Genomic DNA, 27,812 nt, shown 5'->3' on the forward strand with positions numbered 1-27,812 from the left:
CTTTTGCCTTTTGAGCATAGGGTAAGAATTCAGCTCAGATAACTACTATAGCACATTTTTTTCATAATCCAACAAATATGCAAAAGACAAAAAAAAAAAAAGTGGAGAAAACCTTCAAATGGGATCAAGTCAGGAGAAAGTCAGTGAAGTACCCTTGTGGTTTTGCCCTCAATGAAATACTTAGTTATGACATGAAGTAGTAGTCAAAGATGCCAGGTCTCTGATTGACTAAACCACCACTGCTCAGTTTAACAAACACACTGGGTGCAGATACAGGGCACCTCCACTTTCTAATCTGCTGACATCCACTGTACAACACAGAGGCAAGAAAATTTCTGCTTTTGTAGACTGTGTAGGAGTGGAGTCTCCACTTCGATGGCAGCCAGCCAGCCACCGAAGTGTATGGTAAAAGCACAGAGTGGTCTTTCTACAGTGGTCTATAGGTTTTCTTTTTATTATGACTCAGTATTTTTCAGACGAGGCAAAGCAGCTTTGAACTGATTGTTAAAGGTGAATTAGGAAGAAACGGGAGAAGAGGAAGCTGCTAAAGATTACAAAACAAAGTTAAACCAATCTGCTCCACTCTGAAAAGTGACTCTCATAAAAACAGGACCTTACTGAATTTGAAGAAACTCTGAAGTTAGCAAGAACTAAGAAACCCTCCAGATTAAGTCTGCATCGCAGTACAGAGAGCAGATACAGGTAGCACAGGAAATACACATACATCACAGCTCCTTGACCATGTATTCATGTCAATACACTGCTGACTAATTGTGCTGATTCTAAACACAAAGGTAGCCTCATAGATCAACAGAATACAATACGGTACTTCAGTTAATTATGAATATGCATGCCGATTGAAGGCCACAGAAAGTGAAGAAGTTTTCCTGTTTCCATGCTTTTACAATCAAATTAACCTTACAGGTGGAAAGGGACATCTTGTATCAGTTACACCATCGTCTGCTATCTTCATAAGAGACAAACTTGGGCCAAATTCCAGATGTCAGTTTGAGTTTAAGAACAAAGATATCCTTTGCCAATTCAGAAAACAAAGCCAAACATGTAATGTCTTTGTATTTAAAAAAAAATAATAATAAAAATCGCTTTTCAGAGAGGAGAAACAATTTACAAGGTAGCTCTGAACACTGAGCCCCATGTGCAGACAGGCTGGTTTCACATATTATCTGCAATTTACCACTGTTCCATTTGCAAGCTGCATCAATAATTTTAAACAGTTTTACCTTACAGTTAAAAATCTGCACTGTAACATTTAAAGAGAGCTGTTACTACTTCACTTGACAGCTTCTGTGATAGTTCAGGATCCAGTGCTGTTTCTGACACAGCTCACAACAGAAAGAGCAAGCTGAGAAAGGCTCTGTTAAATGGGTGGAATTGCAAGAGTTGTTAATGAACATCAGACCCTGGATTCAGAACAAGAGCCAGCAAGAATCAGCAAGTCTGGTTTTTTTTTTTTTTACCCAAGGCTTTGGATCTTATTAAATATATTTGGAAAAAATATTAGAAACAGTTCACTGTAGGACATCCTATCCTCAGGCAACAAGTTGTGATGAACACACGTTTTGGAACACCTTGTGTAGTTAGTGCATCATATACAAGTACATCATAGGCAATGGGGAAGATCCAGCATTTGTGTACACATTAACATACAAGAAAGCACTGACAGATGTCACAGGTAAGACTCATCCCAAGACAAACCAGTGCATTGATTTGTGTCTATACCACATCCTAAATCAAAGGGAACAAGTCATGAGTAACAGCACAAACCTGTTGCAGTTTCAACATATATATCTTGGAAAAAGACAATGCATGTACCCAGCCCTAAGACAGTGATGAGTTTGTGAAATAACTTTACAAAGATCAAGGTACCAGAAGAGGAAGGCACATTAACCTCTGGTTGGTCCATTTCAGTACTATTTGGATGAGTCAGTGATTTATATACCCTGAGACTGTGGGAAGCCTTGAAAAGGAAAGGAGACCAGGTGAATGAGCAAATAAAAAGTACAAGTTTAAAGAGATTATAAGATTCAGCACCTGATTTTTCCCTTTTAATAAGGGAATCTAGAAAACCAGTTCCTAAGAAAACAACATATTGACTCCTAGATTTTTGTTCTGAGGTCAAAGAATGAACATCTAGGACTACAGAGACATCACGCTGTGTTGCAAGGATTTCTATGCACCCTCTCAGTTTCAGTCTAATAACCAGAATTTGTATACAATCAAGTGTTTTACTTAGTGTTTTTTTGGTTACAGAAATCCTCAGGCAGCCCACATCTTCTCAACTCTGCCAACCCTAGCACCCTGTTTTAGATCTATGTGCACTTTCTTAGACCATATTGCTCCTAGCAGGATATAAGAGGAAAAGGCTGTTAGGAAATGGCACTCAATTTTTAATTTGGAAGATTCCTTTCTGTCAAGAGCATTCTTTTAATAAGCCAAGTACTACATGGTTTTGATAAAGAAACCCAGCATCACAAGCAAAAAGATACTTCCTAATTTAAATCCTTGAAAATTAACATGGAGAAGCAAGAATGACAGGGATATCTACTTGATCTCTCAAAAAAATGTTTCTGATTAAGCTCTTTCACAAGTACCTCCTAAGCAATGAATAAGTATCCCCTCTATGTTTTTACATTCCTCAGGAGTCTTGAGAGCAATGTCAAACACTGTTGGGCTTTCACCCTTTCTCTTGTGTCTCCTTGCCCATCCTCACCACACACCAAAGTGCCTGCCTGCAGAGGCAAGGGAGAGCACATGCAGGAGATCCCTTCAGACAAGACGTGGCTGTATTCTCCTTTCCACTCTCCCTTGTATGCAATATGGACAAATTCCTGGTGTCTGTGCTTCAGAGACTTTAAAATAAGTTACTGAAGGCACTGCAACATGCAGAAAATGCATTTGAGGTTGAGGTCACACCATGGGCTGTGGCTGTGGGGTGGCCAGCTGGCGCACATAGGGATTTTCACTTGGCTTTAAGCTAAAGGGCATGTGCCTGGCTAGCATAGGAGTCCAGGGCTCAGCATGGGCTGGACAGAGTCAGCTCTGCAGCAGTCTTCCTAGGAACAAGCTGTACCTCAGTTCAGTAATTTAGTCATAGCAGCAACTGTGACAGAATGTAACTAAGAACCTCTCAGACACCTTAGAGAAGTGGGTTTATGGAAAATGAGGTTATCGAACCACCACAAACAGATCTCAGAGCTCCCACCTGGCTGCTAAAAGACATTGCTGCTTTGCCAAGATGGAGCAACTCACAGCCCATCTGTTCTTGGTTTCTTGCAAACAAACAAAATGGGTGACTCCCATGAAGTGCCTAGGTAAGCCTGCTTTATTTCACATCTGCACCAGGTGAGGGACATTAGTTCACAAGGTCAGTAAGTGCCTCTCAGCTGAGGGGCAGAAATTAAGACACCAAACCACCACTTGACATAGCTGGATCATAACTTTAATCTGTTAACTCTGTAGCTGCGAGCTATATACAAAGCAAGTGCTCAAGTGAAGGAAGAGGATGAAATTCTGGAGAGGAATAACTGATACATAAGTATCGTAATCCGTAAGATACAAAAAGGTGCTAAAGATTTGAAATGGAGGCAGCAAATATATCCCTGTAATGAAGTTCAGGAGTCCTCCTCATTACAGGAGTCGCAAGAGTCACCCTTAATTTGAATGTAACTTTTGCGGACAGACCAAGTCCAGTACAATCACTGGGCACTCTTGCAATAAATCTTAAAACTAGATCTATGTGAAAAATGAACTGAGACTAGGAACAAACACCTATTAACTATTCTTTGGTAATTTACTCACCTTGGACTAACACCAGCAGCACTGATGAGGGAACCAAACAAATGGACTCACTTATTTACCACAATTCCAGAAAGCAGCCAAGGAGAGCAATCCTGTCTAGCCAACTTGACTGTACAAGGGAGAAAGCTGGAGGAATTACCACGAATTAAGTGTTTGCTGAAGGGGGTGAGCACCACCCTCATTGCTATGCTCCAGGCAACACTGCAAAGTAGCTTCTGCTTCCTTAGGAATGTCCATCATGTAACATCCAACTGTTACTGAGGGATTGCTACCACCTACTTACAAGCTGGGTATTACCAAACCCATAACTAAGTTACTAGTTTGATTAGTTGTGATTATGAACACCGAAAAAGTAATACCCAAAGATACCCAAATTAACATAGCAGTCTACTGAGAAGAGCTGAGTGGCAAAATCAGCTGCTTCCTACTCTGCTAAGATTAAGGTTCTCTCCTTCAAGTGGCTAATGAGAGAGAAACCAGAGTCTGTTCTTCCCCAGGAAGAACATGTACTAGGGCAACTGCCCAGTTCTACAAGTCTGAGCCAACCTCAAAGGTCTGTCTAGTTTAAAATAAAGCAAATTGAAGGTCTCAAGCATAGCTTTACAAAATGCCAGCAAGCCCATTTCTGCTTGAGAGAGGTCACCTCTGTAAGTACAATATTGCTACAGTTAAGAGTGGGATGAATTGGGGTGGAGGAGGCAACCCCACACAGACCATTCAGGATGGCAGGAAAGAGCAAGGGAGGGAAATAATTAAGAAACACTGGAAAAGATAAGACAGTCTGAAAATGTGCCTGCCACTGGGTCTCAGCAGAGCACAGTGAGCCATTCAAGAAGCTACTGAAGTGCACTCATTGGACTGAACTCCATCCATTGCAGGGGTGTATCGGCCATTTCAACAACGGAGTGCAGCCAACTCATCTCCATGTTGTTCTGGTTTTGTTTAGTGAGGGGGGCCTAAGGTTGAACTACGACACATGTGCAGGCTGGACATTCCCTGCTGTACAGTCATTTTTGTACTTCAATGGGAAACCCCTGCATTTCTCACCATTATCCTGGATTTCAATTCTGATACCTAACCCAAGAGGGCAACAAAATCAAATCAAGTGAGAAAACTTGGCTTTTTCTTCAATTTCTCCCATCATTTATCTTTGGACAGTTGGCATATCATCACCTTTCTCTGCCTCAATTTCTAACAGTGATTGGACCAAAAGTGACTTATGACCAACGACAACATGTTCTGAAACTTAATGTATGTAGCACTACAAGCATTTAAAACCACTGAAACAGGCTAGAAATTAAGTTCTCTCTGGCCCAATTTGTTTGCATGCTTGCAGCACTATCTAGTTTGTTTCCATTTTGGGGGGGGGTATTTTCATACAGCAACAAGGATAGCTCCCTCCCCATGAGAAGTTATCTTTGCAAGAAAGCACCCTGAAAGCAGAATACACAGAAGCATGTGAGACTTGAGGAATTTTTCATCATTGTCCAGATTCTTCTGAGAATTGTCCAAAGCTTCCTATGCAAAAAAAAAAAAAAAAAAGAAAAAAAAAAAAAAAAGAGAGCATAGAGAAGGGCACTCACTACCAGGCTTCAGGACCCCACATTGAGGTACTCGGGGATATCAATCAGCAGAGAGGGACACTTTTCAGGGGTGACTTCAGTAACCTAGACCCTGCAGAAAGATCAACCTTTGTGCTTGGAGGCTCAAGCTGAGCCCATACAAATGCCCTTTTTGCCCTTTTACCTGGGTTTGGAATATACTTCAATTAATATATCAACATCAGGGCTAGGATTTCCAGACCAGTTTTCCCTTGGCACTGGTGACACTAAGAGCCTAACTGGTAACTGTTGTTTCAGCACAACTGGAGGACACTCAAGAAAACTCAAGTGTCTAGTTTCCTTAATTAACCAGAGGCATCTCAAATCAAGACCAAATAAATAAAAAAAAAAAAACCTAAGCAGAACATGTTTCCTGTGACAGAGTGATCTTACACTGTAGCTGGAGGATTAGTCCTAGAAATACACATGCTGCCATACTTCAAAGACTTGTTTTTCTGTGTATACTTCCACTTTTCAAAACCGCTAATATAACCAAAAGCAGTATGTTTCCATCACAAAACAACACAGGCACGATTAGGTCTTTGAAAAACAAGGAACAACTCTAAATGAAACAGGAGAGCTCCTTTGCTACCCCATGGTATATACATTGCCTGTTTCCAGAGGCAAGCCTGAATAGCCACACACTCAGTGCTGTGAACTCGTTCAGTTTAAGCAACCAACCCACAAGGGAAGTAGAATTATGAAATGCTGCAAGAAGATCTGTTTGTATGTCAGTGCTCAGTGTGAGTAAATTACACTTCTGGGACAGGTGCACATCTGGGAAAGTTCTTCTCATGCCAGGATTTCGCTCCGGATGGGAGGGAACTGCATTCCTTGCAGGATTTTCAACCAAGTCCCCACTAAAATCTGAAAATTAAGCCTGAGGCTCACTGCTTGGGATTACTGATGAAGATATTGAGTACAAAGATGAGAGGGACCACAAGGACACATGCAGACTAGCCTTAGGCAGGAACTGCATAAGGGACTAGAGCTACTCTGCAGTGGTGGCTGTGATCTCCAGCAGAGACAGGAAAACAGAGCATGTTCCAGCCTTGTCTTTCTTCTCAGCTTCAACCAATTGCCTGTTTGGCACCAAGGCAGCAAGGTACAGGCATGCTCTGTTCCACTGGTGACAGGGGCAGGGGAAAGGCATTCATCCCAGCAGAGGACAGGTTTCAGAAACAAGCTGAGAGTCTGGTGCCTGCCAAAAGGCTAGGAGGAGCACCCTGGAGTCCTGCAATTTAGCTGAGTATTAGAGAAGTACTAGAGAAGTATTAGAGAAGACCATCACCGTGGAATGCACACGCTTCACAGCTGGATGTGAAGGGCATCAGACCTCACCTAGTCCCACATGAAGGTTAAAACAGAAGGCAGCTGGGGATTTGAGGAAAGACTGAGCCACTCCTATAGCAAGCAGGATGACAGCAGATTCTAGCACAACATGAGCTAACAGCAAGTTGTCTTATGACACGGAAAATTTGTAGCTTGCATTAAGACAAGTCTGAGATGCACTCTTTAACCTTGCCAAAAAAAAAAACCAGTTTATTTATTCCATTGGCTTATTAGAGGAGATAGCAAACCAGACAGTTAAAATAGGAAGTTTCCACAACTTGGGACAAAAAAAGGTCCTGGATTTTAGACAGTTTATGAAGAACCCATGAGCTACCACAGCAACATACTCAGGAACCTTGGCTCATTTGGAAAGTGGATAGATTTAGTTTATTTTGAAATACAAGAACACTCATGTCTCTAGCCCCCATTTCCCCTCAGCACCTCTGCAGGCTTTCAGTGTAATGCCACCCTGCAACAGCCATGCTGCAGAACAGCCTATGCAAACTCCAGCTGTGCAAGCTGATACCTGGGACAGTCAGAAGGAACAGAAGATCAATTTTTGCTCCTGGCACTGCTGAAAACTACAACTCAAATACAAATGCACTTTTGCAAACTGCTGCGCTTATGCATTTTGCGCTTGATGGGCAATACCCCTGGGGAATCCATCCCTGGGCTTCAATGAGTACAGCTTAAAATTACCATATTCCTCTACATATAAACAGTGTCATCAGACTTGTATTTTTAAAAAATAATATTAACTCAGGCCAGGGCCAGGCTCTGCAGATAAAGTAGTAGCTTATCTCTTATAAATATTTTTAATATTTTTTAATTACAAGTAGTCCTCACTCCAGGTAATGTAACTAACACAAAGTACCTGCACACACACAGCCCCTAGATTTTCACAGAAAGCCCAGGAGCATTCACTCTGTAAGAAAGAAATCCTACCTCACAGCAATGTAGGGGAGGGGGCACATGGCCAACATAGCCTAAATGTGGGAGTCATTTGGAGTAAATACAATGCAAAGGGATTTCAAAAACCCTTCATATAAAGGATCAAGGAGGTTAAAGCAAAAAAACTGGTTCAGAAAGATGTACAAAACTGTTGGAGACCAACAGAAAACTCTGCCAAAAAATAACTTGCCTTTAAATCAGAAATCAATGGCATCACACAATCCTGTTGTTACAAAAAAGGAAAAGTGGAAATCTGTGTAAAGATCAGCATTTATAAAGAGTTATCATTAGCTCCAGAGACCAGCGTAATTCCCATGAAGTCCTGATGGAAGGGGGCCTCCTGCCACAAAGAGTTTCGTTCCAGACGAGTCGTAGCAGTGGGTGTAAACAGCATTTGGGAAGAAATTTATGTCAGAAAAATAATTCCTCCAGGTTTCATCATGATTCTGTTAAAGGAAAGTTCAGATTGTTATTGTTGCCAAACAAACCCAAAGCCTTGTTCACAAAACCAGAAGGTAGCTTCCAGAGCCTAAAAAGGGATCTTTTCTGTTAGTAATCCCTGAAGCTTCGGACAGATCAACTTGAACATACCAGAGCTGTCCTGAAGCTTTTTCCTGAGGACATACAGGGCAAACATTGGAGGGGGAAAGGTGAAAGCTAAGGAATGTATCAAGTTTCATTAGTTTTGAAAGTTACATCACAATGATATAAAAGATAACGTAGACAAGTTAGACAAAGCCATTAACTGCTTTATGATAACATATAGGAAATTGAACTCAAGTGCCTGCTATGGCATTCCCTCAGGAAGCCACAGTTTCTACAACTGCACACAAATTAAATCTCTCTTGAGTACCACATTACAGTAGCACATTTTTGAAGGAAGAGAATGTATTCTGTGTTTCAGGTTCTGAAAACTGGAAGTTAGATTACATTTGAAAATACAAAGATATAGAATCTATTTCATTTATGAATCAGTGCATAAGAAAAGTAGTCAGTACTCTTTACACTCAAGTAACCAACCATTCAATACTCTTTAATAAAGCTTTTGTAGAAAGCAATTCTGCAGTACTTCTTGCTTTTCATGATTAGTTATCGGATACCTGATCACTGTTCTGCTGGGACGCATTTCATACAATACCTCCCATTACTACAAAAAGAATTGGTTCTTGATCCCTACGGCACTCCTGTGTAAAGGGTCTCCTACAGCTACAAGCTACTCACCAGCCAGCCTTTCCCAGTAGTCAACTTCAAAATTTCACTTCCTCCTAACTTCTGCCTCTGTCCATAGCAAGCACGTGGGGGCTTTTCATCCAGGAACCTCTGGGCTCTGATATCGTAAAACAGTAAGGAACCTTGCCCCGTTCCCACTGTGATGATGTGCTCGTAGAAGCTCACTGATCGAATACCTGTCAAACAGAGAAGGGACACACAATGCAGTAAGGAAGATAGATGCTTTGGCTCTGCAGTGCTGCTGCTTGATGTCTAGTCTTTTCTTTAAGAGGAACTACCTACTAGTATTCTCCACAAGACATAAGTTTCACCACTGCTGTGGAGCAGTGCATTTAAATCCCATTTATGCTATTGAAACAGCAGCTTTAATTACATATACCACTTCCCTTCTCCTCTGAGGCCACCAGCTACACTGATGGTGTATAGTAAGAAGTGTCATTTTCAGCAGGCCCCAGCTCTGCCAGATAAGCAAAGATCACAGGCCATTTCGGATCAAGAGAAGCTTTGTTCTGTCTGCTATAAGCCTCTAAGTGAACACACCACAAGCGAGTATGTGGCAGCAGAGGAAAGAACATCACATTGGTTTCCTCCATGAGCTCACACCCTATGAAGCCTGCACTAAGTGACCACGTGAGAAAAATTACTGTTCCAGCTCCCAGCAAGTGCATTTTAGTAACCAACAGGCTAGCTGTAAGTAGTATAACCATAACAATCACTAGTTACTTTGCTGCTAAAATAGATCAGGCTCTTAAATAATTTTGAAGCTGTCTCCACTCAAATATTCTCACACGAGCATACCTTACTCTTTGTAGCTGGTGCTTTTAGCACTTCACCCAGCAATGAAAACAGACTAGGAATCCTACATCCCAGGCAACACCATGTTATGCCAGCACATGGGAAGCTACAGCAAGTTTCCAGTTCAAACAAAACATTCTACAATTCAGTTATGCCATTAGATTAAAAGGAGTATATTTTGTTTTCACAAAATCTAAATCTGAAGCCTCAGCTAAACAAGGATGCCTTGGAAACAGTCTTGGGGAGATTCTCTATGAAGGAATTTGCAATTTGGAAAGTGTCCTGACATCTCACCTCTATTTATTGTGCAAAAGGTTTGTTCTGTGTAAGCACTCTCCCCCAAAACAAGTCTTCTATGCAGATTATACCCTGCCACATCTGTGCTTTTCTTTCCCGCACAACATGATGCCAGGTTATACACTCTAAGGCTTTTAAAGTCCTCTTTAAAGCACCACTGAATTACAGCCTCAACAAGCATTCAAACAGGAGGGGAAAAGTAGTGAGTTATGGCAGCTACATCCGTGTGCCAACTGCTGTCACCATACTAAGTGGGAATGAATGTCACAAAACTTGTAACATATTGGAATACACCCTGCAGGACATGGGACAGCAGGCATCCGAGAGGTCTGGATGCAGTCAGGGAGTTTCTCCTTCCCCTTTGTACAGAGTCCTAACTAGAAACACATCCTCATCCTTCCACCTCCCCAACCTAGTATTACACCCACAGCCACAGCATCTGTGACACACACTTAGAACAGGCAAAGCCACGCTGTGGTGCTCCAGATGTGAGGTGAAGTCTTGACTGCAAGCTTAATAGGGGAGAAACTACTGTGCAAGTCTCAAATCTGCTTAATTAGATTTAGCAGAACCATATAAGGATCTCCTCTTTAATTCAGAGGACTACAAATGCCTCTGAGCAAGCTGGAGACATCTTCCACCCCCTCCTTACAAGGGCCTGGCTCTGGCAAATACAGGCAGAAAGCTTCAAGCCCTCTGCAATCAGCAAGAGTAGTCACTTGGATAAGAGGAGAAAAGCACAGGAGAGGACAACCTCTTATTTTTCCTCCAAAAGCACTCTTGATAAGCAACCCAGCAGAACACTTACTTAACAGAAACAGGTGATGGAGTATGAAAGCAGATGGTATACACCTTTCAAAGTAATTTATTAATAAAAAGCTGTAAAACACAGAATAACTGTGGATCTTTCTCTAACCAAAAAATTAACTGAAGGAATGTGATGTACCCACTACTAAGAGGATGTTTACAACAGGCTATCAAGAACAGCACTTCAAATTGGCTCCTAAGTGGCTGAAGTACCTCAGATCAATCATTCCCATCAAACTAAAAGCACAGCCTGTGCTTAGAACTCATCACAGTAAGCTCTCCATCATAGCCAGCACTCTGCCACCTGTGGACCTAGACTATTTGGGTGAGCAAATTGAGAGGCAGGGAGGCTTTACAAATCCCCAAAAGAAATGAAGACACAGTAGCATGTCCTACAAAAGGAGCAGACAGTGTCCTTACTGTGCAAGCTCTGTCCCCTACACTAACATTGCTGCCTCTCGGATACAAAGCCAAGGGCACACAACATAGCACTGCATGCCAGTTGAGAAGAAATCAGTTGCTCCTGCAGATCAAGAAGCAGAGTCCAGGGCCTGCACTTCCCTGTACAGCTGATAAGAAAACTGGCACTTACAAGACGCACTAAAAAGCATTAGCTACCTTCTTATGTAGAGCAGACAGGGTAACACTGGATAAAAATCAGCCCCAGTTCCAGTCTTACTAAGCAAAAACCTTTCTCTGGCCTGCTGTTGTGTACAACACTAATGATATGAAGTTAATGCGGACTTACCACATTCTGCAGGTGCATCTGGAAGCTGAAAACACATTCAGGTAACACTTCAAAGCACTTAAGTCAACCCAGATTTTAGTCTACAAATCAATAAACAGCCTACTTTCTAGGGGTGCTGCATTGCTCCAAGTCCCAGTGAGATCAACAAAGAGGTGAAACATTTGGTATCATGGGAGTTAGTATTACTTAAGTGCCTCCATGACCATGCCAAAAAAAACCCCAAAAAACCCCAAACCACCACCAAAAACCACCTGCTCTGCAGAACAGAAAACAGCATTGAACAAAGGCTTTCTCTAGACATGAACTGGAGATGCCCCAGAGATACTATCTACACAGAGATCATCCCCTCAGCAAGGATGATCACATACTCAACGCAGAAGCTTTCGCCCACCAGTCATCACTGGGCATCACACGCCAGTGTCTTGGTATTTCTTCCCTATGATACTGAAGGGCGACAACATCAGGATTTTCACAGAGCCCTCACTGACAGCGGGTCAGGATAAGGGCTGTTGCTAATCAGATGTTCAGGTGGCAACATGAGCTGGTGAAGTACCTTTTCTCATATTATAGAAACTTATCCTGAATCTGAAAGAAGCAGATCCTGACATTTATCTAGACAGCACCGTTGAAACTCCAGTAACCACATAAATAAAACTTTCCTAATCCTTGCCTACATGCATTCTCTTTTGATAATTTGCCCCATGAAGAGCTGATGCCTACAGCCAAGCTAAATAAGGACTGCAATTTATTAGTCTGGGATTAATATGGCTTAAAATGGGCATCACATCACAGCACAGCGCCTTCTTGTGCTTGAAAATAGAGGGTATAGGAATAAGCTTATGGGACGATCCAACCTGCAAGCCCTCATGCTTGGCCCTGGTGTAAGATTCAGTTTGAGATATTGCATCCACATCAGAAAAGGAAAACAGCACTCAAATCTACTTTTTTTTTTCTTTTTAAGAGTGAGTTTTTTTTATATTTAAACAAATAAATACACATTAAAGATCAAGAGTCTCACCCATGGCTTTAAAATTACAAAGCAAGCATTCACTGACAGCAGACTCCCAATATGATAGCACAGAGCAGACAACATGCCTTTTTTTCCATTCCCAGAGAAAAATGCAAGAATAGACAGTATTAATAGCAGTAGGAAGACTGGATTTGAGATGGAGTAAAACAGAATAAGACACAGTGAAAAATAAGTGGAAGTAAAATGCACTTTTAAAAGTTTAAAAGGATGGTAGCTACAATTTAGGTAATCATAAAAGCACTAATGTCATCTATCAATAGATTTCAGACTTGCTTTTAAGTTTGGTTTGCTGGTTGCTCAAGGAACACTGTCACAAAAGCAAAACCAACATACCCTATTAATGATTTAGTCTACCACATGAAACACTCTATTTATTTATTAAAAGCTTATCTTACTGCAGTCTTAATAGCTACTTCTGCAAGCAAACTGTTTGAAGCACCCTTTGACAACTTTCTTACCACTGCCTCGTTCTTTGGAACAGACGGATTTAACATTGTGAGAAGGCTGCCTGGGATCCAGAAAGGAGACATGTGCCTGTGATCCTACTGCGTACACTGACCACTCCTGACCATAAGCCAAACAGACGTTCTCCCTGCAGTATGGCAACTTTGTGGAAAGTAACTGGAAACAGAAGAAATAAAAATCAACCCATTAAAACAAAATAGCAAGATAATAATAGAACAGTTCTGTAAGCTATGGTCAAGGAAGCTGCAGTGAAAGAAAAAAAAAAAAACACCACAAAATGCAGCTAAAAAAATAAGTACACCACAAAAATTGAACTTTAAGAGAAAAACAACAACCTGACCCAGAGAAAAATACCTGAAGGAGATGGGATGCTATCTGAACCAAACTGAGATGATAAAGGCTAAAGCCAAATATTATGCAAAGAACACTGGACATTTCTGTAAATTGTCCTACCTCTTTCTAAGCTGCTGTTATTTCTTCAGCAGGTGTACACAGACATCAGCTCTCAGCTGAAAAAGCTTACCTCAGACAATAGCTTTGATATGTCTGACTTTGATCTGCAATTACACTTCAGTAAGTGCAACTTCTTTTGTGAACACAGCTAATCAAGTATCCATCATACTGTATGCAACACTTCACTTCAGCTAACCCAGAACTGGCAGAAAGTTAAGAGTACATCCCACCCTCCAAAATAAGGGGAGTGGAAAATTCCTCTCCTCAAGTTCTAATTTTTAGAACACTTGATTTTACATAAAGCTTTTAAATGTTTTACAAACATTGTGGCTCTTTCTTCAAGCAATTAGAGGAGATGAAGAACGGTGAACGGCCTTAACTGCTAGGTGATTTTTGGTATTTAGAATCATAGAATGGTTTGGGTTGGAAGGGACCTTTAAAGGCCCTGCAAAGAGCAGGGACATCTCCAGCCAGATCTGGTTGCTCAGAGCCTCATCCAACCTGGCCCTGAATGTTTCCACGGATGAGGCATCCACCACCTCTCTGGGCAACGTGTTCTACCACCCTCATTGTAAAAAATTTTTTCCTAATATGTAATCTGAATCTACCTCCCCCTACTTTAAAACCATTACCCCTCACTTTATTACAACAGGCCCTACTGAAGAGTTTTTCCTCGTCTTTCCTGTAGGCCCCCTTGAGGTACTGGAAGGCCACTATCAGGTCTCCCCGGAGCCTCCTCTTCTCCAGGCTGAACAGCCCCAACTCTCTCAGCGTGTCCTCATGGAAGAGGTGCTAACACCAACAAACAGAAAAGCACCTTTGATAGTGTGTGCTCTGCTTTCCAAAGATGAAAATATCCATCTAAGGACACAGCTCCCAGCTCCTATTAAAAAAAAAAAAAAAAAAAAAAAGAGGAAGTGAGTTAGTTTCTATATTACACTCTAATGTGTGCCTTTACAAACTCTCACACTCTACTAGGCAGGCTGCATACTTTGGATTGAACTCATCCATAATCCTGTACATGCTTATCAAGATAAATTTTCATTTTATACTGATCTTGATAGAATGCAACACAGCACAAAAGGTGCCAGGTAGAATAATAACTAATAAAACAGTAAATAACCAAAAATAACTTTCAAAAATATAGATCTTGTTAGATAATCAAATAATGAATTATTAGACAGTACAAGCTAGAGGTGGCAACTCTCCTTAGCAGCTCCCACACCGATTCTGACCATGAAGCAAACACTTCTTTCCAGGCACTAGTCTACAGAAAAAGCCATATGAAGTCTCCATCACAGAGGAGTAATTAACAGCTATAGTGAAAAATAAAACCTACAGGAGCATCATGCTTCTGAGAGCACATCCACCTTTGCTTCAGGCCTCCTCTGTTCTTTGAGGGCAGAAAGAAAAGTAGTGGAGGATGAATTGCTACTCCCACTTGCCCCGTTCAATTCATCTCTAGTAATAACAGGAGATCAGTATGGGGGAGGTTAACATTTACTGTTTGTCAAATGCCAACAAAATAACACCAAAGCAAGCACTGGTGCCTGCCCTGTGTGTCAGTCACCTCAGTTGCTCAGCAATCCAGTAATGAGATTCAGCCATCAAAACAGGAACTGCCTGCATGTTAGCTGGTCTTCACGAAAGGGAAAGAAAAGCAGCAAGAGCACTTAAAAGTGCGATTCAAGCCACAAGAGGTGTTTTGGTGCTTTATCTGCTTCTTGTAAACATCCCCTGTGTCCCCTGCTTTAGGGTGCAAGTCTAAAATAAAACACAGAGGAAAACTGTTCCTTCTGAAAACATGATTTTTTTTTTTTCCACTACGCTTCTCTGTTCACCTTGGGCAGAAGCAGACATAGCAGATAAATACCTCATATGAAAAGGATGCAAAAGGATCAGGGAAAAAAAAAAAAAAGATAAGATTGCTTCTCTGGTATTTTTTATTTAGATTACTTTTTTGTCTTCTAATACATACAGACAGTTTTAGGACTTCTCAACCATCTCACTTATCTTACTGACCTTGTTCTTATTGTTGAAAGCCAATGCTCGGACTTTGCAGTTGTCAGGATTGGTGTTCTCCTTGGGGATATCCTTCAGAGCCCTATGTGTTATGTGGGCATAGACAGGAACTTGAGAGAGATTATGCCTGGCATCACTTTTGGACAACACATCTTCTGTCACTTCCCAGAGACCCATCGAACCATCCCGGGAACCTGATAAACAGTCCATAAATAAATAGTCCGTTTCACATATACATAACTCTCCTTTTTTAAAAAGGAATAAACAACAGGGTCTGAAACAAAGGAAGAATACTACTAATTTAATCTAACTGAACACACTGCAAGTGCATATATATTAATTACTATAAACAAAAACATGATTTTACAGAGCTGTAAAGTTCATAACATTGTGAACTTATTGTCAACTGGTTTGTCTACGGTTTCCAAGCAGCTAGATCACCTCATTTGTTTTCAAACAGATTAGTCTTAATCAAAAACCACAAACCTGTACAACAATCACCATCAGAGATTCCCACGTAGAATAAAGTCAGAGGCGACTGAACAGCCTACATGTTCAGCCTGGCTTTCCAAAGCTGAGACTGACAGTCTATTAAGCCAATATAAAATCCTTCAGGAAAACTCAGTTGGGTTTATGCCAATTTGGGTTCATTTGATTTCTGCCAGTATGCTTATGGATACGTATACACATATTTGTGAACTGAACAGAAACAACTATTTCAATCAACAATTTGTACCAATTTGTATCAAATAAATTTTTTAATTATTTTTCTTAAACCTACGCTATCTTTTGTTTAACGAATGTAACCAGGAACAAACAAGAACTCATTTTATTTTTCCACTGAATTAGAAGATATTAATCCAAAATATGAATCAATAAGAGTAACAATACTGGATGAAGAAAGCTGAATGTCTTTGTTTCACAGATAACACAGGCTTAATCCAAGGCTCGACACCCATCTCTTCTGGTGTTTAGGCAACTCAGTTCCACTTCAGGCAGCTGTGACAGATTTGACACACACCTCAATGATTTCCCTTAGACGATGTGAAAAATACATGCACCTGCATAGTAGCAGGCATCACATGATGCAACATCCTGCCATTCGATTTACATGCTGATGGTTTTTAATTGCACCTAATCTTGTTTGTTATGGAGGCTGAATACTCAGCAGTTGAATTTCTAAATGTCTTGACATACTTTAGCAGGAAGCTGTCCCTTTTAATAGCCCTAGCAGGGGAAAAAGTCAATGTATGCTGTTCAGCTGGTTAGCCCTGAAGCCAAGGAGAATATAATTTGTTACCCTAGGCCCATGCCATACTGGAAATTATTCATCCCATCTGAGGCTTTTGCCATGAAGATCTTTTTCCAGACTGTACAACTGAGTGGACTGATGCAGTCTCCCTCAGCTACAGCTGCTTAGTCAAGAGTTTAATTTTACGCTTATGGACTACTGAAATACACAGCTGAAGGTTTTACAAGCGGAGCCCTGCCTTGCTCCTGATGCAGTTAACATAAGCAAGAGCCCCCAGTCCTCCTTGTAATCTCTTAACAGTTTTGACGGCAGTGAGAAAATATACTGCCAGATTCCCCACCTCAGGCTGTATGATGGGTGTGACCTGCCATAGGATCAAATGCCCTTTTTCCTTCTTGTGGTATTTAACCTGCCCCAAGAAAGTAAAAAAAAAAATTTGCATTTAGTTTCTTAATTCAGATAAGGATATTTGCTATATCCTCAATGCTTGGAGTTCAAATACTTCTGCTCCACGTTTTCAGATACAGATATAATAGAAATCTGTAAGTTTAAAACGTCAGAAATTAGCTGTCTTTGTTCTTCAGAACTTCACTAATGATCCTAATCAGGAGAAAACAAAGTTTAGCAATCAGACTTGCTAATTGCTTTCAACAAGTTTTCCCTGGTGTCTCAGGTCTGGAGACTAGAACCTACATCCTGCTGTAAGCACCATACAACAGAGAACATGGCAGTCTTCTATTCACACCTCTACCCTTGAGCAAGCAGAAAACATTGAGAGCAACACAATTCAATCTCACATGCTGTGCCTCTATTCCATTGGGTCCTTATCTTTCCTTTGGACATCTGTAATCATCCCTGCTGTCCTCTTCAAGCTTACTAGCTGATAGTGGTTTTTTTAATGCAGGTATTTGGGTTAGAGACTTGCAAGGATCAAGTTTTAAATTAAATTCAAAATCCAATTCCAGGATTAGCTTTTTCATTTTTGGAAAAAAAAATTCAAACAAAAAAAACCCACACTGAACTAACAATTCAAGTATTTGATTTTTATGTGAGACTTACAATTTTCTGTCACCTGCAGTTTGACACCTTTTGCAGAATACTACACCCTGTCCACACAGAAAGACAGTAAACTACTAAAGTAATGCAACAGCATACTAGTATTGCTGCCTTTACCTAAATAATACTTTGAAGTTACACTGATTGTCCAATTAGTTACTAAAATGTCAGTAACTGACCTTTTCTATCACAGCTTTCTCTATTAACTGTCATAGCATAGGTGCATATACATATATATACACACACACACATACATACACACACAACTGTATACTGGTAACTTGACAAAACAGACTGAGTTTTCATTAATTAGTCTTTCATCGGATTTCAGGAAACCAGTATTGCTCTGGTGTATTCCAAAGTTATCAACTGATAATGAATACCCCTCTTGAAACTATTTTTCTTGCGTGGAATCCTCCCCTGTAATTTACTGTGTTTAGCGATCCTCTCATGTCAACATCTACTGGAAAGACAGAAATATTGCCTCTAGATACTAGAAAAATCAAACCCAGACCAAGGCTCTACAAAGAAAACAAAGTGAAGCACTATACTAAGACCAAGTAGGGTTTAAACAGCCAAGATAGTTCCAAGGGGTTTCATACGCCCTGATAAAGGGTGCTTCCCTAAGACCTATCAACTGCTTACCGGAAACAGCCATAGTATCACTGATCCATGCAATTGAAAATATCCAGTCCTTATGTCCATCCTAAAAGAAAAAAAAAAGACAGATATTATGCTCTAGAGTAGTCTCAAAGCAGACAAGTATTCACTTTCATCTCTAGTACAAACTCAAAAGGACAGATCTACATTAAAAACATAAAGATAAAATTCCAGTGTCAAGCTGGGGCAGGTTAAGTACCTAACAGAATTTTTTATTTTTTTATTTTTTTTTTTAACTTTGAAGTGTACAGAGGTCAATTAGGTGATGGAAAAACAGGTCTCTGACCAAGGACAAAATTATCTCTAAGGACTCAGATTTTTCAATTTTGAAAGCAGCATTCTTTACTTCTGTAAAGTAGCTACATATTTTATTTCCTCAAATGCACATCCTTACTATAAAAAGTAATGAAAATCTTATGTTTATATGACCTACAGATTAATTTTTCAAGACTATTACTCCAAGAATCTTTTCTTTAGCAGGTAAGAAACCTGCAGGGGAAAAAAAAAAAAAAAAAAAAAAAATCGTAAGGCTCCAATTCCGATTCAAAAGCTGCAAAGTCACAGCAGCATGCAAATGAGTAGCAAGTCATACATATCCTCAGAGTCGAGCCTTTCTGCAGCTAGTTATCTACTACTGCAGAAACTCTGACCTGACCCCTGCTGTTGTAGTTAACAACTATGTGAAGTCTTGAATAAAAAGGAGAAATGAGAGAGAAGTGCTTACAGGACACCACTATACTCATTTCAGCCTTTTTTCTTTTTTAAGACTGGCTGTTTTAAAAAGGCCTCAGGATGTTTCAGAAATTTAAGCAGTACCAGAATCTATCAAACTGCCATAAGCTACTGGGTTAGAACTAATCCTCAAAGTCAAGTTCTGCCTCTGGAATAATACATATATAAGCTGCACAGGAGAAGTGGAAAATTGGAACAACTTGTATAATCTTTTCAATTTCTCAAAAGAGCTTTTTCAGTAAAACTAGTTTCAGAGGTCATCAACACAATTAGACTTTAACATTTAGGATTTTATTACATTTTCAGTACTTAAAAGTAATCTGAAGTAGACCTGAATGAGGGTGAGGAAGAAGAAATCTGACTCAGAATCCTGAGAATTGTCTCACATGTTTGTGTACTTGCTCATGTTTAAAATACCTTGTCAAAAAAGACAACTTAATCAGCAACGTTTTCAAGCTTTCAGAAATTCACTCTCAGTGCAAGACTTAACCTTTCTCTGATGTCAGGTACCTCAAAGTAGTAATTCTTTTAAGTGACAGAATAAATTTTCCCTAAATACTCCCACTTACATCTCCCACACAGACAGGATCGAGCGTAGGCAGACGATAAATTGCAAGACTGTTGGGGTTGTCTCCACCTGTGGCCAGAAGGGTCCTCGATGGGTTGAGCTCAATGGCATGAATACCACATCCCTGCTGGTTCACCATGCCGGGTTCACGATCTTTCAGAATAGGAATCTTGGTAATTTGACCTGTCTGGACATCTACTACAAATAACTAGGGAAAAAAAAAAAAAGCAGGATATGCAAGTCATTGTCAAACAGATAAGAAAAACGAGATGGTCAAATAGCCTCCCTATTTTGAATTGACATTCTTTTCAGGTTGGAATCCACAAATGTGCAAGTATGGCTGAAAAATGCATAAATCCCTTCTTAAAACAAGAAAATTAACTTAATTACAGTGGGTTTTATTTCAATCATCCTATTTGGTTTTCACTGCAATGGAAGAGAGGAGAGAAATTTGTCATGGGAGGCTTCCCATTTAACAAAACCCTTGAATCTAGAACTATTTTCCCTGTTCAATACCATGACAAAACAATATTGTTTTTCAGTCTCCCTGCACCACAGCGAGAAAGAGACCCACCTCAGAGCAGCCAGTAAGCCCCAGGGGGCTTAGCACAAGTCTCCTGCCTGACAGATAAGATACTCACTGTGAAGTTTAGCTTTGGCAAACTGACACTTTATAAATTTAGGTAATTGAAGCTTATTTTCTGGTGGTACACAGAGAACAGTAACTTAATATAGCACTGGAACATCTGGACAAAAAAGGTGTTTAGCTACATACCTCACCCTTCAAAAAGACTGGAAGTTGGAGCTCTATGTCACTGTCCCCTTGGCAGAAAACTCAAGTTGTAAAGCCTTACAACTCTTCAGACAGATATTATACCCAGGCTTACATCAGTTCAAACATATATGACCACAGGGTTAAAATCTAAACCAGAACAAAGGTTTATATTGCCTGCCAAAGTGTACTTTCATTTGGGAGGCTCTTGTCATGGATCATTTCACAGATGTTGCTTAGAGGGCAGCGGCACTACCAGTCAAATAGGTATAACAGAGGGGACAAGGCCCTGTGAGGGAACACGAGTGAAGCAAGGAAATAGAGGATCTGAAGCTGATTTGGCACTAAGGAAAGTGATGTAGAATCACTAGAAGGCCACTATCATGTCTCCCTGGAGCCTTCTCTTCTCCACGCTGAACAGCGCCAACTCTCAGCCTGCCCTCACAGGAGAGGTGCTCCAGCCCTCTGATCACCTTCGTGGCCTCCTCTGGACTTCTTCCAAGAGGTCCATGTCCTTCCTATGTTGGGGGCTCCAGAGCTGGATGCAGTATTGCAGGTGGGTTCTCACCAGAGTGGAGTAAAGGGGCAGAATAACCTCCCTCGACCTGCTGGCCACACTTCTTTTGATGCAGCCCAGGATGCTGTTGGCTTTCTGGGCTGCAAGTGCCCACTGCCAGCTCAGGTCCAGCTTTTCATCCACCATTACCCCCAAGTCCTTATCAGCAGGGCTGCTCTCAGTCCCTTTATCCTCCAGCCTGCATTGAAACCAAGGGTTGCCCTAACCCATGTACACATGGACTTTGGACTTGGCCTTGTTGAACCTCATGATGTCCACACGGGCCCACTTCTCAAGCTTATCCAGGTCCCTCTGGATGGCTTCCCGTCCCTCAGGCATGTCAACCGCACTACTCAGCTTGGTGTCACCTGCAAACTTGCTAAGGATGCACTCAATCCCACCGTTTTCTGTCATTGATGAAGATATTACACAGTACTGGTCCCAGTACAGACGCCTGAGACACACCACTTGTCACTAGCCTCCATCTGGACATTGAGCTATTGACCACAATCCTCTGGTTGCGACCATCTAATTAATTTCTCATCCACCGAACAGTGCACCCATCAAATCCATCTCTCTCATATTTAGAGAGAAGGATGTTGTTGGGGACCAGATCAGAGGCCTTATAGAAGTCCAAACAGGCAACATCTGTAATACTTCTTTTATCTACTGAAAGAGTCACTCCGTCACAGAAGGCCACTAGGTTGGTCAGGCAAGACTTGCCCTTGGTGAAGCCATGCTGGCTGTCTCGAATCAGCTCTGTGTCCTCCACGTGGCTTAGTGTGGCTTCTAGGAGGATCTGTTCCATGCTTTTCCCAGGCAGAGAGATGAGGCTGACAGATCAGCAGTTCCCAATGTCCTTCTTTCTACCCTTTATAAAAATGGGTGCAATGTTTCCCCTTTTTCCAGTCTCCGGGGACCTCATCTGCCTGCCACGACTTTTCAAGTAGTGTGGAGCAGCCTGGCAAGTACATCAGCCATGCGCTAATCTTAGCACAAAACCTCCTCATAGGTTGTGCAGTGCAGGCAACACAAGCGGGTAATGGCCTTACACATCCTCCTTGAAAGGGTCTAAAGCAAAACAATCCAGAATATAAAGAAACCATCAGAGAACGGAGTAGCGGTAAAAGCAGTCAGCACGTTGACGGACTCTGAATTCACATTTCCAGAGACAAGACCATGCAATCAGGAACTCCACCTTGCTATGAAACTCTGAAGCCCTACTAGCTAATGGACACGCGCTTCCATGTCACTTAATTTGTTCACCGCCAAAACTGCATTTGTCAGTTTTCATTTGTGTCTTGCCCTTCGTGTTTTCTCTCAGGAGGCTGCCAGACAGTTAACACATGTCAACAGATGGCAAAGGATGGAGAAGTGAGAGACCTTGCCTGCTAAAGGGCATCTCTACCACCCACACCATACCTGGCACAGATACTAAAAGACTCCGAAGACAGGCATGGGTATCAGAAGCAGTTGACAGAAAACTAAATACTCTTGAGTAAAGAAAAAATGTCTTGCTATTTACTAACACGCCACTGAAAAAAAAAGGTGAATCAAAGTGTCAATGACAGGCATCAGAGGTTTATTTACACTGAGTTTCAGTCACTGTTCAGTGGACTTTGAGTAGAGTTACAAACTGTGGGAACATGACTTATCACTCCTTCCCTGGAATCAGAAACAAGCAGTCTTCTTGATTCTTTATTACATGTGCAAAGCCAGAAGGTATGTAACTTGCAAAGCAAGTGGAAATAATTTTTCCCACAGAGAGTCCATATTCATGGATGGAAGAGTAACTGTGCATTGTATTTTCACCACTACAACCCCAGGACTATAAGACCAGGTTATAATTGTATGAGACGCACAGGACAAACATGGGATCTCTCGAACAAATTTGAAGTCTCCAAGAAGAAATAAGAGCTAGTGATTTACAGACAGCACATGAATCTACCAAAGAGAAAAGGTATTGGCTAGCGTTCAGAAAGGAACTCATTCATGCCTTGGAAAAGCCACCTGAGAAACCAGAAGAGAGCACTCGGTAAAGAAGTTTTAAAACACAAATATAATTATCAGACCTGACGGGGGCGGTGTGTGTTAAAAAAAAAAAAGGGCAAAGAAAAATATTAGATTCAAGGCAATAAAGCAATTATATTCTCAAACAACTGGAAACTTGTAAGCTTCTTTTATTTAAGGAATGATTTACAGCTCTTATGTTTTTCACCGTGAACTTCACAACTAGCAAAAGAATCAAGTCCTGAACACGTATACAGCACTAAGGGAACTTAGTAAGATGCTGCAAAATTATTATTCTCACTTCTTTTTAGAAGCTGCTTTATCCTTCATCACTTCCTGAAAATAGTGAGGGGGTTGAGGGGAAACTTCAGCATTTTCACATTCAGTGTCTTCATGTGCCATAAGCTTGTCTCCTACGTATGTCTCGAAGTTTCTCTAGGAAGTCTGAACAGAAGACATTGATAACAGACAGACACTCCTGAGATTTCTCAGTATCAGCCCTTGACAATTTAGATGCCCTAGTGACACACCCTAAACAGCCGCACCTCTCAGAGGTTTGCCTGCTCATTCATTTGAATTTGAAAACTATTAAGAAGCCCATTGCTTACAAGATCAAGGAAATTCCTGCAAATTTGAATCCTGCCTCAGAAAAGCCCAGGTGACTGTGTTCGAACTTTTAGACACTTCAATGCTTGTATCCATTCTGTAATTCTAAATCTACAGGAAAAAGCATGCACCTTTAAGAAGCTCGAATATTTCATCGAATCATAGAATCTTTAAGGTTGGAAAAGACCTCCCAGATCATAAAATCTAACCATCAACCTAACACCACCACGTCTAATAAACCATGTCCTGATTTGACTCACAGCTGGCCAAATGCGAACACCACAATCCACTGGAGAGCAATAAAGTTATTTCATACACACAACCATACTCAGGGATATTTTTAAGAATAAAAAGTTAACTGGAATAATTGAACAAGTTATAATCCTCAGTAAAAATGAGCAATTGACAGAGAGCTCCATATGCTCTTCAGTGTTTATAGTGACTAGTACTGTCAAGTAACTAAAAGCAAACATATTCCTCTATGACAGGAGTGTCTTTTGGTTTGGTTATTAAAAATCCTTCTGGCACAGCACAGCCAAGGGCACTTTATAAATTAAATGGTAAAAGCTCTCAGTGCCACATTCAGGCTTTGATTAAAACAACTGCTATGGTTTACATTTTTCTGTTGCATGAACTTTAATTACGTGCAACTCCAATGCAGCAAACCCCATTAAAGTCAACCAAGCTGGTTTAGATTTACTCGCAACTTAAATGCCACAACTTCAGTGAACGAGAATTAGCAAAGGAGTTCTTCTTTTTTAGGCTGCTTACTCAGGACACGAGAGAGAAAATCTTGTAATTAGAGTGTAGAGTTTAACGCTCTATTTGTTCAAACAGGAACACAAAGCAACCAAGCTAAAGCTATTACAGTATCCATAATTCATATAAAATCTTTCAAATGCTTAAGTGACTTCTTTTGTAATTGCTGTATTTTGCTTAATAAAAGACAAGGTCCATCGGTAATGTTAAGTCTAGCTGCAGAAGCATGCACTTCGTTGCAGCACATGCAGTGGGAACAACAATGTGCTTGAATCCCTCTTCAGTTCCGCAATTGTTTAGTCCCAAACAATTTTCTGCAAGGTTGCGTTAACAACGCACTTGCCCATTTATCTTCACTGCAGCAGCGCTGGAGCTACAGAAGTTACAGAACACAGCAAAATTGTTGCAGCTCTATAAAACACACAGTGATCTTGCTAGGGTAAGCACGTTTTTTGAGAGCTTGTGTTTCAGCAAGAGTTTGTCTCCTGTTTGCTTCACGAACAATGCTGGCTGTTGACCAGCTGAGGTGAAGAACACACGTGGAGAAAGAAGACAGAGAAGAGAGACTCTACCCCAGGCTTACTCCTGTTAAAAGACTGTTCTGTTTATACAGCTAGGCCTTGCTTCTTAAGCATTACTGCATGAAAGCCTCCTGCTGTGTAACTATGAATAACAGAATATCTGAACTGAAAAAAAACCACCACCATCGCCCCTTACAAGTCAGACCACTAAGCATAGCTTCTGTGCCAAAAAAAAAAAAAAAAAAAAAAAAATCTTAGGGCAAAGAAACAATCACACCAACTGATAGACTTTGAGGTTTAAGAGCTGCTTGATCTACACATTCCTTACGACGCTCGACTCCCTTCTGTGCCACTCAGCAACTTGCAAAGAACAAATTTAGGATTTTGCACTAACTCAGTCAGAAGTTCATCCATGAAATTGCAACCTCAGCCAATGAAGCTGGGCTACTAACTCTGACCGAGAGAATATTACCCAAGTAGTATGATCTCCTCCATTTATCAATCACATAGGACATTATTTTAATACTCCCCTATAATGTTTCAAATCCAAAGCATCACTTTAAGATTCCGAAGAAGTTTCAATTTTTGCTGAAGCACATAAAGGTACATAAACAAAGGAAGATATTTGAACACAGAAAACAGATTTAGAGTGAAAAAATCACCAAGTGAACAAGCAAAGGACAAACCTGAAGATGTTAAATTAATTTTTTAAGCTTGGAACACTTCTAGCTGCGCTGAGGAATATCTGGAGTTTAACCACAGTTTTTAGTTTTGTAGCAATTTTTCAAAATCATCAGCATGTAACCACATACAAAACCAAGCCGTGTAAGACAGAGCATAATGAGAAAAGACTCTTACTAGCAACGTCTGCCAGGCACGATAGGTAGCCTTCAGCAAAGTCAGCACCGCTCATTAACTTTCCATTTGCAGGACAAGAAGAAAGATCCAACCCTATTGTTGCTCTCCATCCCACAAACAGATGTAAATCGCTCTGCGTAGATTAGACAGATACTGCATCCAGGTACACGCCTGGCGTTCAGGTTAGTAGCCATCTGCACCATGTCGTATTTTCAAGTCATCGTCAAGCATTACCTTCATTCAAAATTAATTGTGCATGATTTCGACTCCGCTCCTAATTACTTCCTAATATTTTCCTTGGCAGTCTGCATACCTGGACTATGGTAAGCATCATTTGGGGATGGAACAATTATCAGAGGGAAGAGAAACAGAGAGGTGGCACTTACTGTGTTGCATTTTGTCCCGCACACCACCTGTCGATGGTTCAGCCACTGGGAGGCAAACACTTTATTCAGGGTGCCGAGGTGAAATTCTCTCTCCTTCAGGAGGCTGGGAAGCTGCTGGGCCGCGTATCCGTGTAACAAGCGGTGATAGCTGGACTCATTCTGCATCCTGACCTCTCTACTTTTTAGGTAGTACACCAGAGACCTTTTCACCGGGGGGAGTCTTTTCCTTTTGTGAACTGAGTGATCCCACTCATACTGTGGAAAATAATCATGGAAATTAGATAAAGGAACTAGAACAAGCTTAAGAAACAACCTTCCTAAATTCAAAGATATTCCCAGCAAAATACTGAAGTATTCCAAACTACCCATGGAACAGCGTACACAAAGATTAACTCGGAAATGCTGGTACAGCCTTCAACAACATAAAATTAAACATAAATACGTGCTAAAGAAGTAACATTGCGATTATATTAAATGGTCCACAGCGGTTCGGCACCGTCGAGGTGCCAGAGGTGGACAGAAACAAGAGGAAACCAAGAGGCACTTTAAGTAGGAGAGGGCAGCCCCGACACCCCTCTCTCCCTCCCTCCCCTCTCCCCCCCGACGTCAGCTCGCCAGATTCGGGGGTGACACCGTAGGGGCTCCCCCGATACCGACCGCGCCGTTGCCCGGCCTCCTCCGGACCGGCCTGGGGTGGCTCCGCAGCATGGCTGAGCCCGGGGCCGGCGATGGAACCGGCGGTTACCGGACAAACGGCCGGACCCAACGGGGACAGAGCCGGGCGGGGCGGCTGGAACCTGAGAAGAACCACGGGGCCAGGGAGCTCGAGGGGTGTGGGTCGAGCACTGGACGAGGACGCCCCCTGCTACCGGGACTACCCCTCCCCACCCCCTCAGAACACCAGGACACCCCCCTCTGCCCTCCTTCCCCGCCTACAGCGGGCACTGGGTCACGGCAACCCCCGGTCAGGGTCACCTCTCCCAACGGCGCCGACACGTTCCCCCTCACCAGGGACAAGGCCTGCCCCCCCCCGCCTCACCCCTGTTCCCTACTGTCCCGGCCTACCTGCTCCCCCTGGAGTCCCCCGGGCCCCGCGGCGGCGGCGGCCGCCGCCGCTTTACGCTTCCTGCTAACTGTTTTCCGGGCCATAGTAGAAGGAAGAGGAGGAAAAGGAGAAGGAGGAGAGGCCGAGAGCCCGGCCCAAGCCCCACATGGAGCAGGAGGGGAAGGCGGCCGCCGGGGGACGGGGCATATAAGTGCGGGGAGCCGGGCCCTGTCACTCTCTCCGCCGCAGGCCCCGCCGACCGCGCTTCACGACATTTTCCCTGGGCTTTTTTTTTTTTTTTTTTTTTTTACGACAGTCGCGTCGCTCCTTTGCGGCGGCTCCCTCCGCCCCGCCCGGGAGCCTCGTTTCCTAGCAACCGCGGAGTCCGGCGTCCGGAGTGCTGCGATCCGCCGGGAAATTCCCTCGTTTCTGGGGAATTAAAGGGCACGGGGAACGCTTGTGTTTCATCATGCCGCTTTAA

At 41.9% G+C, this 27,812-nt stretch overlaps 1 protein-coding gene across 1 annotated transcript; it reads right to left on the reverse strand.

The window, feature by feature from the left end:
• Window positions 1–7,113: 7,113 nt before the first annotated feature.
• Window positions 7,114–27,605, reverse strand: DCAF12 (DDB1 and CUL4 associated factor 12). Its single transcript, XM_086769804.1, has 9 exons — window positions 27,352–27,605; window positions 26,287–26,541; window positions 19,820–20,026; window positions 18,504–18,564; window positions 15,551–15,744; window positions 14,346–14,411; window positions 13,069–13,231; window positions 8,925–9,109; window positions 7,114–8,149 (listed from the first exon to the last, which is right to left on the reverse strand). The coding sequence occupies exons 1-9, from the start codon at window positions 27,433–27,435 to the stop codon at window positions 7,991–7,993; spliced, it is 1,374 nt and encodes a 457-aa protein (XP_086625930.1). The 5' UTR covers window positions 27,436–27,605; the 3' UTR covers window positions 7,114–7,990.
• Window positions 27,606–27,812: the final 207 nt, after the last annotated feature.

Source organism: Chlamydotis macqueenii, chromosome Z (assembly GCF_036417535.1).
Source record: "Chlamydotis macqueenii isolate bChlMac1 chromosome Z, bChlMac1.mat, whole genome shotgun sequence".
Lineage (NCBI taxonomy): Eukaryota > Metazoa > Chordata > Aves > Otidiformes > Otididae > Chlamydotis > Chlamydotis macqueenii.